Here is a 15,915-nt window from a genome sequence, read left to right as displayed (position 1 = left end):
AACCCCACTTGTCACTGGCCTCCAGCTGGAGTTAACTCCATTTCCCACCACTCTCTGGGCCCTCCATCCAACCAGTTTTCCACCCAGGAGAGTGTGCGCCTGTCCAGCCCAGAGGTGACAGTTTCTCAAGCAGAATGCTGGGAGAAACTGTGTCAAAGGCTTTGCTGAAGTCCAGGAAGATCCATCCACAGCCTTTCCCTCATCCAGCAGCCGAGTCACTTTGTCATAGAAGGCGATCAGGTTATTTTGGCAAGACCTGCCTTTTGTGAACCCGTGTTGACTGGGCCTGATCCCCCGGTTCTCTTGCATGTGCTTCATGATAGCACTCAAGATCACCTGCTCCATGACTTTCCCTGGCACTGAGGTCAGACTGACAGGCCTGGAGTTCCCTGGATCCTCCCTGCGACCCTTCTTGTAGACGGGCACAACATCAGCCTCCAGTCCAGCAGGACTTCCCCAGTCTTCCAGGACTGCTGGAAGATGATGGAAAGGGGTTTGGCCAGCACATCCGCCAGCTCCTTCAATACCCTTGGATGAATCCCATCCGGCCCGAGAGACTCGTGGGTGTCTAGTCGGGCTAGCAAGGCTCTGACCACCTCCTCTTGGATCATGGGAGCCTCATTTTGCTCCTCTAGCTCCTGGGTTTGTACACAGACGGAACGATTTTCTTTACAATTAAAGACTGAGGCAAAGAAGGCATTAAGTACCTCAGCATTTTCCTCATCCCCTGTCACTGTTGTTCCTTCTGCGTCCAATAGGGACTGTATGGTCTCCCTAGTCCTCATTTTATTATTTATATATTTATAGAAGGATTTTTTGTTATCTTTCACAGACTTTGCCCATCTGATTTCTAGCTGAGCCTTAGCTCTCCTGTTTTTTTCCCTGCATGATCTCGCTTCCTCCCTGTAGTCCACCAAAGACGTCTGTCCCTTCTTCGAAAGCTCATAGACATTTATCTTATTTTTGATGTCTCTTAAGATCTCCCTACTCAACCAAGCTGGTTTTTTCCCCCGCCGACTCCTTTTCCGGAACATAGGGATGGCTTTCTCCTGAGCTGCTAGGATTTCCTTTTTGAAGAGCTCCCAGCCCTCCTGGGCTCCCTTGCCCTTAAGGACTGTCTCCCATGAGACTTTGCCAACCAGCCTTCTGAAGAGTTCAAAGTCTGCCCTCTGGAAATTTAATGCTACTGTCCTACTAACCACCCTCTTCACTTCACCTAGAACAGAAAACCCCATCATCTCATGGTCACTTTGTCCTAGGCGTCCTCCTACTGCCACATCCCCCACAATGCCTTCTCTGTTCACAAAGAGCAGGTCCAGGACGGCACCCCCCCTTGTTGGTTCATTCACCAGCTGTGCAAGGAAGTTGTCTTCCACGCAGTCCAGGAACCTCCTAGACTGCTTCCTTTCTGCTCTGTTGTACTTCCAGCAGATATCAGGAAGATTGCAGTCTCCCACAAGAACAAGAGGCATCAATCTAGAGATTAACCCCAGCTGTTTATCATAGAATCATAGAATCACCAGGTTGGAAGAGACCCACCGGATCATCGAGTCCAACCATTCCTATCAAACACTAAACCATGCCCCTTAGCACCTCGCCCACCCGTGCCTTAAACGCCTCCAGGGAAGGTGAATCAACCACCTCCCTGGGCAGCCTCTGCCAGTGCCCAATGACCCTTTCTGTGAAAAATTTTTTCCTAACGTCCAGCCTAAACCTCCCCTGGCAGAGCTTGAGGCCATTCCCTCTTGTCCTGTCCCCTGTCACTTGGGAGAAGAGCTTATAGAAGAGCTCATCAGCTGCTTCTCCTTGGCTCGGTGGTCTGTAACAGACTCCCATCACAAAATCTACCTTCTGGTGGGCTCCTCTGATTTTAACCCACAGGCACTCAATCTCCTCATTGCCACAATCAAACTCTCAGAGGGATCCTGCCTCCCTGCTCCTCTCTTGTGAAGCCTCACCTGGAGTCCTGTGTCCAGCTCCGGAATCCTCAACAGAAGAAAGATACGGAGCTGTTAGAATGAGTCCAGAGGAGGCTACAAGGATGATCAGAGGGCTGGAGCAGCTCCCACACAAGGACAGGCTGGGGGTGTTCAGCCTGGAGAAGAGAAGGCTCCAATGAGACCTTACAGGGACCTTCCAGCACCTGAAGGGGCTACAGGAAACCTGGAGAGGGACATTTTATAAAGGCTTGTAATGACAGGACTAGGGGCAGCGGCTTTAAATTGGAGAGGGGCAGATTCAGACTAGGCAGAAGGAGGATTTTCTTCACCACGAGAGTGGTGAGGGGCTGGAACAGGTTGCGCAGCGGAAGCTGTGGAAGACCCATCCCTAGAAGTGTCCAAGGGCGGTTGGATGGTGTGCTGGGCAGCCTGGTCTGGGGGGACACGGCCCTGCCCGTGGCAGGGGGGTTGGAATTAGATGATGTTTAAGGTCCCTTGCAACTCAAACCATCCTATGTACGTAAGATGTTATCATCTCCAAAGAACGAGCACTATCTGGAAAAACACTGCGCGAAGGAAAGCTCAGAGGGACATTCTGCCCAACTTTCAAAAAATACAATTACTGAGCTGAAACTCAGCTCCACTTTAGCTTAAATCAGAATGTTCCGTTTTTCATAACAGTAACTGCTTCTTGGATCACCCCAACAGCACCACGCACAGCGAACCCCAACCACCCGATCCGAGCCCCCCAGACCCACAGAGCCCTGCAGACACCCCCAACCCCTTCCCCAGCCCCCACAGAGCCCCTCCAGCACCCCAACCCCTTCCCCAGCCCCCCCGAGCCCCTCCAGCACCTCCAACCCCTTCCCCAGCCCCCCCGAGCCCCTCCAGCCCCTCCAACCCCTTCCCCAGCCCCCCCAGAGCCCCTCCAGCCCCCAACCCCTTCCCCAGCCCCTCCAGCACCCCAACCCCTTCCCCAGCCCTCCCCGAGCCCCTCCAGCCCCCCCAACCCCTTCCCCAGCCCCCCCGAGCCCCTCCAGCACCTCCAACCCCTTCCCCAGCCCCCCCAGAGCCCCTCCAGCCCCCAACGCCTTCCCCAGCCCCTCCAGCACCCCAACCCCTTCCCCAGCCCTCCCCGAGCCCCTCCAGCCCCCCCAACCCCTTCCCCAGCCCCCCCGAGCCCCTCCAGCCCCCCCAACCCCTTCCCCAGCCCCTCCAGCACCCCAACCCCTTCCCCAGCCCTCCCCGAGTCCCTCCAGCCCCCCCAACCCCCCCAACCCCTTCCCCAGCCTCTCCAGCCCCCAACCCCTTCCCCAGCCCCTCCAGCACCCCAACCCCTTCCCCAGCCCTCCCCGAGCCCCTCCAGCCCCCCCAACCCCTTCCCCAGCCCTCCCCGAGCCCCTCCAGCACCCCAACCCCTTCCCCAGCCCTCCCCGAGCCCCTCCAGCCCCCCCAACCCCTTCCCCAGCCCTCCCCGAGCCCCTCCAGCACCCCCAACCCCTTCCCCAGCCCCCCCCGAGCCCCTCCAGCCCCCCCAACCCCTTCCCCAGCCCCGCACTGACCCGGCTGCCGCCGCTGGCGGCCATGAGAGCTCCGCCGCCGCCATGTCTGCCGCCGCCCTCCACGCGTCCCTTCCCCCCCCCGCCACCTTTACACACGCGGCGAGCACGCGCGCGGCCCGTCCGGCACGGCGCGGTGCGATGACGTAAGAGGGTGCGCGACACCCAGAGAGGGAAAGCAAGGAGCGGCCGAGAGGGGGCGGGGGGCGGGGCTTGGCGGGAGGCGCCGCGCAGCGATTGGACAGAGTGCGGCAGGGGGCGGGGCTTCGCTGCCCCGTGAAGGAGGAGGGGGCGGGGCTTCTCTACCCGGGAGGGAGGAGGGGGTTGAGGCTTCGCTACCTGTGAGGGCGAACTCGAGGTTTGGTCTCCCCAGGGCCAAGTCCAGAGGGAGAAGAACCTCCCTGTCCCTGCTGGCCACGCCGTCTCTGATCCAAGCCAAGATGCCCTTGGCCTTCTGGGCCAGCTGGGCCCCTGCTGGCTCGTGTTCACCCAACACCCCCAGGTCCTTCTCCTCCAGGCGCTTTCCAGCCGGGCTTCTCCTAGGCTGGAGCTGCTCAGGCTGTCAGTGGCTGCATAGTTAGAGATGGTGAAGAAGGTATTTTTCCTACAGAAATCCAAAAAATAATTTGGGATAATACTGATGATTTTGAAAAGAACCTCCAGTCTTGGTGGGAGTTGGTGAATTTACCTATGATCCTGTTAAGAACACTCACAGCTTACGTGTTAACCATTCACAAGGCTTCACTAGCTTTGATTTATCCTGTTTTTGCATTGGGCTTGAACCATAACGGGACTAGACTCGATGCTTTTGAGCACAGAGCACGGGCCCGAAAGGTGAAGGATTGATGGCAAACGGTAGCCCTGGAATCCTGCATTGTGTGGGAACAACTAGGATTTTTGTGACAGGAACGCCATCACAACACAAGATTTTTGCCTAGACGCTGACCAAAAGCTTTGCCATGTTGAAGTTTGTCCTGAGGTTGACCCTAAAACTATAATAATTTCCATTGGCAAAGGTTGTATATGCTTGAGAGCAGTTTGTAATAATAGAACAGCAGAGAATGTAATAGCTCACACGAGTAATCACACGAATTTCTGCGTCTGTAGTTTTACTGAAATCAAAGGATGTGACTTTTCCTGCTCAGCTCCAGTCACTTCCCAGCAGATTCTGAAATCTAACCTCACGGTGATTCATGAGTGAACACCCGTACCTATTGGAATGAATGTAACTCGAACAAAGGAATTATTACAGCATCGAGATTATAGTCAAATATTAGAGGAGATAAAGGAAAATGGACAAAAAACTCTGATAACAATTCACCATCGTGTGGACAAATTACAGCAAATTGTGAAAAGAGAGACGAGGGGTGGAGAACATAATTGGAGGGATTCGCTTTTCAGGTGGTCGTCTGCTGCTACCGGCGTCCTGGACGAGCTGTGTCACCTGCTGTCGCTCTCCTGATTCTTTCCCTCATCAGTATCGCTCTGTCTGTGATATTGTATATTCTTAATTGGTGAATGATAAAGTGAATGAGACTTCTGTCATCCATATTCAACACACAAAAGTCCTTGAGTGCCACAGAAAAGTCCTTGAGTGTCATATCCAGCATAGACATCCCGGAACTTATCGATGCTGAATGGGTTGTGAGGCAAAAAGGAGTGTAAAAATCTTTCCTCTCTCTCTCCCTCTCTCTCTCTCTCTTTTTCTCCCTGAGCACTACCGCCATGTGGTCCCCAAGACAACTTCTCACGAAGACAACTGATCCTGAAGACAAATGTTGAGCCACCGGGTGGTGTAAGAGTCTGTCAAAGGATCGATTTCTGCCTCCACATTTTCTCTTGGGTGCTAAGCGCAGGTGCAGCCTCAGGGAAATGGCCAAAAAAGCCGGTACGGAATGGGTGGTTTGTACCTAACTACCTGTACCTGCCCCCTTACCTCAAAAATGTCTCGTGCCGGACTCTAAGCCTCCTGCTCCGACCATGGTGAAAGATCCATGAAGCAAGGAGGAAAAGACAGGAAGGTTAATGACGGGACTTCCCACAGACCCACAGGCAACAGAGCATGCACACAAGGTGGTGATGACCGCTGGCCTTCATCGGAGACCCCAGACAGCTCCGGAGCAGCTGAATTTGGGGGAGCAGAAGACCAAGACAGAAGAAGACTCCCCACCGTGAGGTCACCTCCATCGCAGACAGAAGCAGTGGAGCCTTCTGGACCGGGACTCCGAGACACGCTGGACATCTGTGGATCCATGGCAGTGGCTCTAAACCCCTTTCCCTTCCCTTTTCTCCCCAGCTCTTTCCTTGTTCTCCGTCTCTTTCTATCATAAGTCACTTTACGAGCACAATTAATAAAGCACCAGTTTATATTGAAATTGAACTCCCCTGACTTGTTGAATTATTGCAGTCTGAAATCATAAAGGAAATGAACCGTCACGCATCTGCTTGTGAGAGGACTGTGACAGTGGTGGGGGAGCTAAGGGAGGAGGGAAAGAGGCTGAGGAGAGGGAGACAGACTGGTGGAGCAGGGCCCTCTCGCTAACCCAGCGGCTGCTGGAGCTGGTGTGTCTGAGCACCATCCACTTGCAAACCGCAAGGTTGGGGAACAAGAGAAGGGGAATGGCAGCAAGTTCCTGCCAGACAAAGGAAACCTGCTCCCCTCACCCAGACAGCAAAACCCCAGATCCCCCTGGTGAACAAGTACGAAGCGCTGCAGGTGGAATCCATCCCCAAGGATGAAGAAGATGGCTCCCACAGCCTAGAATCCTTCCCTCACCACAAGAAGGATGTTGAGGCTCTGGAGCGAGTCCAGAGAAGAGCAACGAAGCTGGTGAGGGGGCTGGAGAACAAGAGAAGCGGCTGAGAGAGCTGGGGGTGTTTAGCCTGGAGAAGAGGAGGCTGAGGGGAGACCTCATTGCTCTCTACAAGTACCTGAGAGGAGGTTGTGGAGAGGAGGGAGCTGGGCTTTTCTCCCAAGGGACAGGGGACAGGACGAGAGGAAACCCAACCCAACATCCACCAAACCAAACCCAACGTCCACCAAACCCAACCCAACATCCATCCAATCCAATCAACTCAACCCAACGCCCACCAGACCCAACCAACTCAACCCAAGGGCCACCAAACCCTTGGGTGACGCCACCAAACCCAACCCAACATGCACCAAACGCAACCCAACATCCACCCAACTTATGGTTTCTACTGGTTTATTCTTGGTTTCTACTGATTTATTCTTGGTTTCTTCTGGTTTCTACTGGTTTATTCTTGGTTTCTGCTGGTTTCTAATTGTTTATTCATGGTTTCTTCTGGTTTCTACTCGTTTCTAGTGGTTTATTCTTGGTTTCATCTAGTTTATTCTTGGTTTCTTCTGGTTTATTCTTGGTTCCTCCTGGTTCCTCCTGGTCCCTCCTGGTTTACTCCTGGTCCACGGTCCCCCCAGTCCCCTCCCCGGTCCCCCCCTTCCAGCTGCTCCATCAGGTAGGGCTGCAGCTCCCTCATGGCGTGGAGGAAGATGCGGTGGCCGCGGGGGCCCCAAGCGGAGGCTCCGTCCAGGAGGCGCCTCATCTGCTCCTGGGGGGTGGGGGCGGCGGCGGTGAAGGCCGCGTCCTCCCTGCTGATAGCACCAGCCGCCTGCAGATGGTCCAAGATGGCTGATACGGCCCGCGTCCTCCCCACCAGCGCTGCGCGGTGACGGGACACAAAGGCCTCGCCCGGGGACAGCGCCGGGAACTCCTCGAAGGCCTCAGTGGGGCCTGCGGGACAACAGAGCCTGGGATGAGCCCACCAAACCCTTGGGAGATGCCACCAAACCCAACCCAACATCCACCAAATTAAACCCAATGTCCATCCAACCCAACCAACTCAACCCAGGGGCCACCAAACCCTTGGGTGATGCCACCAAACCCAACCCAACATGCACCAAATGCAACCCAGTGTCCACCAAATCCAACCCAAGGGCCACTAAAGCAAATGAACTCAACCCAAGGGCCACCAACCCATTGGTTGATGCCACCCAACACAAGCCAAGGTCCCCTGGACACCCTCCCCTCACCATCCCCTGCTTCGAGGGTGTCTGCGAGGTCCCTGCGGTGGATGCTCCTGAGGGCCTGGGCGGTGACGACGGTGGCAAAGGCCTCGCGGTAGCGTCCCACCAGCAGCTGCGTGAGGTCCAGGGCATCAGCGTCTTCCATGGTGCCGCGGGGGATGGTGCCCAGCGCCGCTGGCACCGCCGCCCGGTTCAGCTCTGCCTTGAGGCGCCGAAGCTCTGACCCCGACAGCTCCTCCAGCACCCGCAAGATGCGGTCACGGCCCCCCGGCATCGCCCCTGGCAACCGTTACGGCACCGGGACCAGGAATGGCACCAGCAACAGCACCAGCAACAGCACCAGAACCAGTTATGGCACCAGTTATGGCACCGGAACCAGTAACAGCACCAGTAATGGCACCAATAATGGCACTGGAACCAGTAACAGCACCAGTTATGGCAATAGTTAAGGTACCGGAACCAGTAATGGCACCAGTTATGGCACTGGAACCAGTAACAGCACTAGTAATGGCACCACTTAAGATATTGGAACCATTAATGGCACCAGTTATAGCACTAGTTAAGGTACTGGAACCTGTAATGGCACCAGTTATGGCACTGGAACTAGTAATGGCACCAGTTACAGCACCAGTTAAAGTACTGGAACCAGTAACGGCACCAGTTAAGATACTGGAACCAGTAAGGTTGCTGGTTGTGCCCCCGGCAAGGGGCTCTGGTGCTTCCGGCACCGTTGGGGAAGGAAGGAAGTGGTGAGAGGGCGGGGACCGGGCTGGACTGGGGTATACTGGGAATGTGGGGGGGTATACTGGGTTATACTGGGGCCAAGGGGGGGTTATACTAGGGTATACTGGGTTATACTGGGTTATATGGGGTATACTGGGATCATATTGAGTTATACTGGGGTTATACTGGGATTATACTGGGGTATAATGGGGTCATATTGGGTTATACTGGGGTCTACTGGGGTCCTGATGTCTCACAGAGAGGTCCTAGGGCTCCCTAGAATGATCCTGGGGGCCCTAGAGGGGTCCTGGTGGTCCCATAAATGACTCCTCCTGTCCAATAAGTGACTCCCCAGCCCCATAAGTGACTTCCCTGCCCCACTAGAGGAGGTGGTCAGAGCCTTCCTAGCCTGACTAGACACCCACAAGTCTCTGGGGCTGGATGGGATCCACCCAAGGGTATTGAAGGAGCTGGTGGATGTGCTGGCCAAACCCCTTTCCATCATCTTCCAGCAGTCCTGGCTGACTGGGGCAGTCCCACTGGACTGGAGGCTGATGTTGTGCCCATCTACAAGAAGGGTTGCAGGGAGGATCCAGGGAATTCCAGGCCTGTCATTCCAGGGATGAGCACTGGCAGCCAGTTGGGGGAGGCGTCATCCTGCCATGGGCAGTGCACCCAGACTGGCCCCACGACACTCCCCCTACTAGAAGAGCTCTGCCAGCTGCCAGGAGTGGGGACAGGACACACGGTCATGGACACTGCAGGGGACCAAGCTGGAGCAGCACCGGAATGTCGGGGATGGAAACAATGAGCTATGTTTTCGTGGTTCTCCTGTTGCCATGCACCTGCAGGGTCGGAAGGGTTGTCATGGCATCACCGAGTGGTGGAGGTGGACGCCAGTGCAGTGGACTGTGATGTCAGAGAGCCGTGGATTGTGACCTCGTGTCCCTTGCTGCTGGTCTCCGGGTGCCAGCAGAGCCTGGCCCAGTCTGGCGTGTGCCTGGACTCCCGCTGCGTGTGCCTGCGAGGTCTGGAGCACCGAGCCAGGCTTCTCCTGGTGCTGGGTGGTGCTTTGGGGCTGCTGCTGGCAGCTCCTTGTACCCATCCCTAAGCCATTTGGAGTTTCCCCGGCCCTGCCTGGCTCAGGCAGCCGGGCACCTCGAGGTGCTTGCAGCAGCAGGGTGAGCTGTGTGGGCAAACGTCTTTGGGGCGGCTGTGGGGCAGTGGGGCTTGGGGAGCCAGGAGGGTGTCCTTCTCCAGGGGCCTGGGTATTTCTTCCTTCTCCCTCCACAACAGTGAGTGACCTGGACTCTCTCCATTTGCAGCACGTGACGCTCTTTGGCAGCACCGGTGCCAGCGATGGGGAACAGATCCTCATCTTCAGCTCATCCCAATCCACCACAGCGTGCCGGCATGTCCGTGGAGACAGAGTGGAGCTGCCCCATCTGCCGCAGCTCTCGGAAGACCGTGGCTTTTGCCCAGCCGTGCCAGCACCAGTTCTGCCTGGGCTGCATCCTGTGCTGGACCAACAGGGCATCCCTCTGCCCGCTCTGCCGAGGACGGATCGAGGGGTTCAGGATTGCTGCGCAGGGAGGAGATGACTCCTTAGAGGCGTTCATCAGGAGCCCGGAACAGATCCCAGTCATCAGCAGTCGGGCAAGCCGACCTGGACACCAGCGCAACATCAGCCCCCGTGATCCCACGACATCCCTGGAAGAGCAGGGGGCTGCCGGGACAGAGGCTGGGGCTGCTGTGGGTGGCATCCTGCTGGAGGAGTGGGCGGCACTTTTCCAAGGACACCAGCATCTCCTCGACCCCATGCTGCCCTGGCTGCGCCAAGAGCTCGAGGCCATCTATGAACAGCGGTGGTTCCTGGCCATGGAAGCAGAGAAGCTGATCCTGTACGTCCTGTGCCACGTCGGGCTGGACGAGGAAGTCCTGCTCCAGGAGCTGCAGCCCACCTTCATGGAACACACAGCCTCGCTGGTCCATGGCCTCATCCGTGCCATCGTGGGGTCGTGCGGCGAGGAGGCGCAGAGGCTGCTGCGCTTCTACACTGCTGGGGATGAGGCGGACGGCCCTGCAGGCAGCCCCGGCCCCACCACCTCCCAGGGGGACACTGACACCCACCCCCCAGCCTCCTCCAGCAGCCCTGCAGGCTCCGACACAGAGGAACGGCCCAGCACATCCCAGGAGCCTTCCAGCACAGCAGAGGACCAACGGGACGAGGCCAACAGCCCTGCAGGCAGCCCCAGCCCCACCACCTCCCAGGGGGACACTGACACCCGCTCCCCAGCCTCCTCCAGCAGCCCTGCAGGCTCCGACCCGGAGGTGCCCAGCACGTTACAGGCCACCCGCCACCAGGGTCCCAGCCTGCCCCCATCTGCCCCCACCCCTGCGGAGCACGAGCAGCCCCACGAGGAGGCGGCAGTGCCAGGGCCCTCGGCTCCCGGCCGGGACAGGAGCCGCTCGGCCAGGGGTCCCCGGCGCCCCCCGAAGAGGAGCAGCCCTGGCTCCCCGGACTCCCCGCAGCCCTGCAAGAGGCCAGACCGCCGACGGCGCTAGCAGGGCTCTCCAGACTCTTGTCAAGTTAACATTAAGTTAACATTAAAAGGTTCATTTACCATCTGGCCCCAGCACATCTATGTTATACCAACATTTGGCTGCAAAGCTTTAATTAGAACCACAGAATGATACCCAACATCACAAGCAGGAAGCACATTCAATAACTCAACGTAATATTTAATATTCTTCCCCCCCCCCAGCACACTAAATTGTAACCATCCAAAACATTTTTCACCATCCTACATAAGCAGTAGTCATTAATACACTGACCTTTACAGCCAGTCAAAAAGACCACCATTCTAGCTGGGAAAAAGTTCACGCTGAAAGAGTCTGAATAGAAGGACAGGAGAAGCTTTCATGTCACTCTCATACTGGTGGGGTAAGAGAAGACAAAAGATGCTTCCGTTACCACATCAGTGCCTCTTAACCAACAGCCTGGTTGGATCTCTGGGGACGTGTCCCTGAATTCGTAAGTGCATGGCCAACCTCTGCTGACTCTGCTAAAGCTTCCAATTATAGTATCTAGGCTCCTTAAATTGGCTTCTCAACTTAGAACCAGACTGACAGCATTTAATGTTGGTATTTAAAGATATTTAGAAAAACAAGTTACCTGTTTTAAAGGAAGTTTTAACAAGGAAAGAACAAATATGAGCATTGCAAACTTTCCACAAATACAGACATTTCACCTATAGAAATAAATACCAAGAATCCCTGCAGAGGATATGGACACCACACGACCAATATGACCTAGTGAAGCCGTTTTATTCCGAGTTCACAACACATTTATATCTCTCTTCAGCAGGGGCGAGCCATGGTGTTACAAGCTGATTCGTCAGTTCTCCTTTAGCAGTAAACAATCATTGTTTACATACAGTATTATGCTTTCCCATGAGAAGCGGCTCTGTGAGCACTCTGGTCTACAAAGGAACAAGTCAAGGACTGCCGAGGGAAGCTTCCCATGAGAAACAAGAGGAGTACAAGACACAGCAACTTTCTAATGATACAGAGAGAAACCCTAAAGACAATGTGTCCTCTACAGTGACTAATTCTTTTGCAAGGCTAGCTTCATGCAGGTGCAAAAGCTGGGTTGTGCACGTCTAAATATCCGTGCCCATTTTGGTCTAAAAACTCCTCAACAAATCCCCAAATAAGTTACTAATTTAATGAACACTGTACAAAATTGTGTATATAGCAAAATCAGCAACAGCGTTCATATTATGTAAAACAACAATCTCAAACTTAGAGAAAGTAAACATTGCTGTATTCTATTAACTGCCATATCATTGTGTGCTGCCTCTGCTTGGTCTTCTCAGAGTCCCACTTTCAGTCAGGATCCTTATAATGTTTGGTATATCAATTCCTCAGTTGAAGGCAAACAAACTAACACAGAAAATAAATGGTTCGATGATAAAATACATTATAAAGCACAAGCTGTACTGAAACATTTACGTGCTGAGATGAGTTTGGATCTTTTCTTATTAAATCATAGAATGGTTTGTGTTGGAAGGGGCCTTAAAGATTATCCAGTTCCAACCCGCCTGCCCTGGGCAGGGACACCTTCCACTGGGTCAGGTTGCTCAAAGCCTCATCCAACCCAGCCTTGAACACCCCTAGGGATGGGGCATCCACAACTTCCCTGGGCGACCTGGGCCAGTGCATCACCACCCTCACAGGAAACATTTTTTTTCTAATATTTAATCTAAATCTCCCCTCTTTCACCTTAAAGCCATTCCCCCTCATCCTATCACAGCACTCCTTGATAAAGAGACCCTCCCCAGCATTCCTGTAGGCCCAATTTAAGTACTCAAACGTCCTCCTTGATGTACTGGAGGATGAAAAATACCGTAACTGTTAACAATCACGATGTGCCTAGGAATTTTAAGTGTATATTCCTATAAACAGCTGCACTGGTTCTGTTAAAGGGTCTATCTTGTCCCTCTAGTCTTGTCTCAACTTTCAAAGATCTGCAGCTGATAATGTGAAAAGCATGACCAGAAGTGCTTGATTTCACCACTGTAACAACAAGTCAAAGTTTCCTCTTCTGCACACAAGCCAGAAGGCCACGTTGCTTTGATGGAACTAATGCTCTTGACTTTAGCAGCAGGAGAGGAGTAGAAGAAACACACAGACAGCTTAAGTGGTGGTAATAACCATTCAGTGGCCGTAAACAAATGCTAAGGGAAGAGTTAGGGCAAAGGAAGCGTGCCTGATGCTTGGTAGACTGTGGGAATATTATCTCCTCCCAATCTCAGATCACTTTTAGCTCAGGGAACTTTCCAAGTCTGATACGGCAGACTTTTCAGTAGCCCTCAAGGGGTTCCACGTTTCCAAACACTTGTCCAGTCTAGCCAAGACAGTGCAGACAAAGACACACAAATTTTTGTATCCACAGCATCCTTTTGCAAGGAGTTCCATAGATCTTCCACCTACTGCATGAAAAGCCACCCCTTTCTGTCCATTCTGAAATTTAATCCCCTCACTACTCCAACTTTATGGATCAAAAGTGATTGGAAATAATAGAATCCTGTTGGTCATCTCCATCCACAAGTGATTTTACGAATCTCTATTACAGTCTCTCAGGCATCTCTTTTCCAGGCCAAGAGGAGTCCCAGCTTTCTGTTGGTTCTTACATGGAAGTTATTCCCATATTTCATTGCCTTCTCTAAACCATATGCAGCAATTAAGTCCTTTATCTGAAAGAAGGGAAACAGAAATATATGCCCTATGCCAGATACAGGGAAGGCATGAGTTCATGCAACAGCAAAATGATGACCTCCTATCTTGCTTTCCATTCTTTCCTTAATTCCTTGTACTCAAGGTACTCATGAGTTGGTATTTCCACTGATCTGATGAGAGGGTTTTGAAATTCACCAAACACTTCATCTGCTTTGAATAACATCATATCACAATTTTTTGTCATCCAGATACTTATCCCTTTATCCATGTCAATTGTGAAGATACTAAACAGCACCAGTCTTAAGCACTGGCACACAGTTCTGTAGTGGAACCTCTTTTCATTGTAAAAAGTAACTGCCCACTTGCTATCTGTTTATTATTTAAACATAAGCATTCTTTTCTTTTCCTACAGCCACTTAGTTTCCTTAAAAGCCTCCCATTAGGGTATCTATCAAAAGCTTCTTGGAATTCCAAACAGACTATGTGAACTGGATCACTTTTACCTCACTCCTTTGCTGACCCCTTTCAAACCACTCCAGAAAAGTCTGCGAGGCAGGATTTCTCATCACAAAAGCTACATTCTTTGCTTCTCCATCCACTCTAAGCAGATCTTGTTTTTCCACATGTCCACTAATTCCTACATGTTTTTTCTAAACCATTTCTATTCAACTGCAGTGCTACAGACTGGGAGAAGTCTGTCTAGAAAGCTGCCTGGAGGAGAGGGACCTGGGGGTGTTGGTTGACAGCCGACTGAATATGAGCCAGCAGTGGCCCAGGTGGCCAAGAAGGCCAATGGCATCTTGGCTTGGATCAGAAACGGCGTGACCAGCAGGTCCAGGGAGGTTATCCTCCCTCTGTACTCGGCACTGGTGAGACCGCTCCTCGAATACTGTGTTCAGTTCTGGGCCCCTCACCACAAGAAGGATGTTGAGGCTCTGGCGAGAGTCCAGAGAAAAGCAACAAAGCTGGTGAAAGGGCTGGAGAACAGGCCTTATGAGGAGCGGCTGAGAGAGCTGGGGTTGTTTAGCCTGGAGAAGAGGAGGCTGAGGGGTGACCTCATTGCTCTCTACAACTACCTGAAAGGACGTTGTAGAGAGGAGGGTGCTGGCCTCTTCTCCCAAGTGACAGGGGACAGGACAAGAGGGAATGGCCTCAAGCTCCGCCAGGGGAGGTTTAGGCTAGACGTTAGGAAAAAATTCTTTACAGAAAGGGTCATTGGGCACTGGAACAGGCTGCCCAGGGAGGTGGTTGAGTCACCTTCCCTGGAGGTGTTTAAGGCACGGGTGGACGAGGTGCTGAGGGATATGGTTTAGTGTTTGGTAGGAACGGTTGGACTCGGTGATCCGGTGGGTCTCTTCCAACCTGGTTATTCTGTGATTCTGTGTGATTCTGTGATTCTGTGAACTGTCCAATAGAAGCTGGACCACCTGGAACCCTGTACTGCTTTTGGACAGGATGGAGATAACTTTCCTCATAGCAGCCCGTACGGTGCTGCGTTTGGGATCTGTAGCCAAAACAGCATTGATAACACACCAGGATTTTGGCCCTTGCTGACGGGAGCTTGCAGAGTGTCAAGGCTTTCTCTCTGCCCCACTCTTGCATTCCCGCAGTGAGTAGGATGGGGATGGGAAACAGATTGGTAGGGGCACAGCTGGAACAAACTGGCCAACAGAATATTCCATACATCCTGTTCAGTGATAAAAACCAGGGAGGCAAGGGGGTGGGGTTGGCCTCCAAGGTGGCTGTTACTCACAGAATGGCTGGGCAGGGATCAGTCTGCTTGTGGGAAATGCTGAGCAATTGTCTTTGCATCATTTGTTCCCCCCGCCCCTTCCCTTCACTTATTAAACCGTCTTTATCATGAGCCAAGGGTTTTGCCGCTTTTGTTCCTCCTATTCTCTTCCCAGTTTGTCTCTTACTATGTAAATGTTACTGTGCACAAATGACAAAAGAATTTAAAAAGAAAGTCAGCAATTATTAACACCTCCGTGGGAAGGCAGCTATTTTCAATTACCATTCCTAAACTGGATCCTGCAAAAGTTGAAGTGGAGGAGGAAAGAGTCATACAACTCAAGTTACTAATACTTGCACTATTCTGCGACTGCACAATGAGGATCAGTCTCAGGTAGAAACAGCAGTATTTCCAGATGTATATATCCGACTTTTATTAGCTCCCTTCATTTGAAATTTTCATGAACTAGATCACATCCAGATGAAGAGCTGTTACAGTTATTTGAAAGCCATAGAGATGAACACAAAGATTCATAAACTTGGACTTGAATCTGGTTTCAATCAATCCTTTTCCTTAGTGGTTTCCCCATAAAGAGGCAGAAGTTCTACAAAAAGATTTTTCAGGAAAAAGAACATTTCTCCTTTTACTGGGTAGTAGTAAACAAGCAAAAGGCAT

At 52.8% G+C, this 15,915-nt stretch overlaps 2 protein-coding genes across 2 annotated transcripts in view; one reads left to right on the top strand and one right to left on the bottom strand.

Annotated features, from left to right (window-relative positions):
• Window positions 1–15,915, top strand: part of LOC138717786 (guanylate-binding protein 1-like) — an 86,264-nt gene that overhangs the window by 40,213 nt on the left and 30,136 nt on the right. The gene's annotated exons all lie outside the window — the stretch shown is intronic.
• Window positions 6,689–8,321, bottom strand: LOC138717436 (apoptosis-associated speck-like protein containing a CARD). The gene is made up of 2 exons (XM_069850951.1): window positions 7,551–8,321; window positions 6,689–7,251 (listed from the first exon to the last, which is right to left on the bottom strand). Exons 1-2 carry the CDS (start codon window positions 7,816–7,818, stop codon window positions 6,872–6,874), a joined length of 648 nt encoding a protein of 215 aa, XP_069707052.1. The 5' UTR covers window positions 7,819–8,321; the 3' UTR covers window positions 6,689–6,871.

Source organism: Phaenicophaeus curvirostris, chromosome 2 (genome assembly GCF_032191515.1).
Source record: "Phaenicophaeus curvirostris isolate KB17595 chromosome 2, BPBGC_Pcur_1.0, whole genome shotgun sequence".
NCBI classification, from domain to species: Eukaryota; Metazoa; Chordata; class Aves; order Cuculiformes; family Cuculidae; genus Phaenicophaeus; species Phaenicophaeus curvirostris.
The sequence above is the reverse complement of the archived record's forward strand: the minus strand, read 5'-3'. Positions and strand labels throughout refer to the sequence as shown.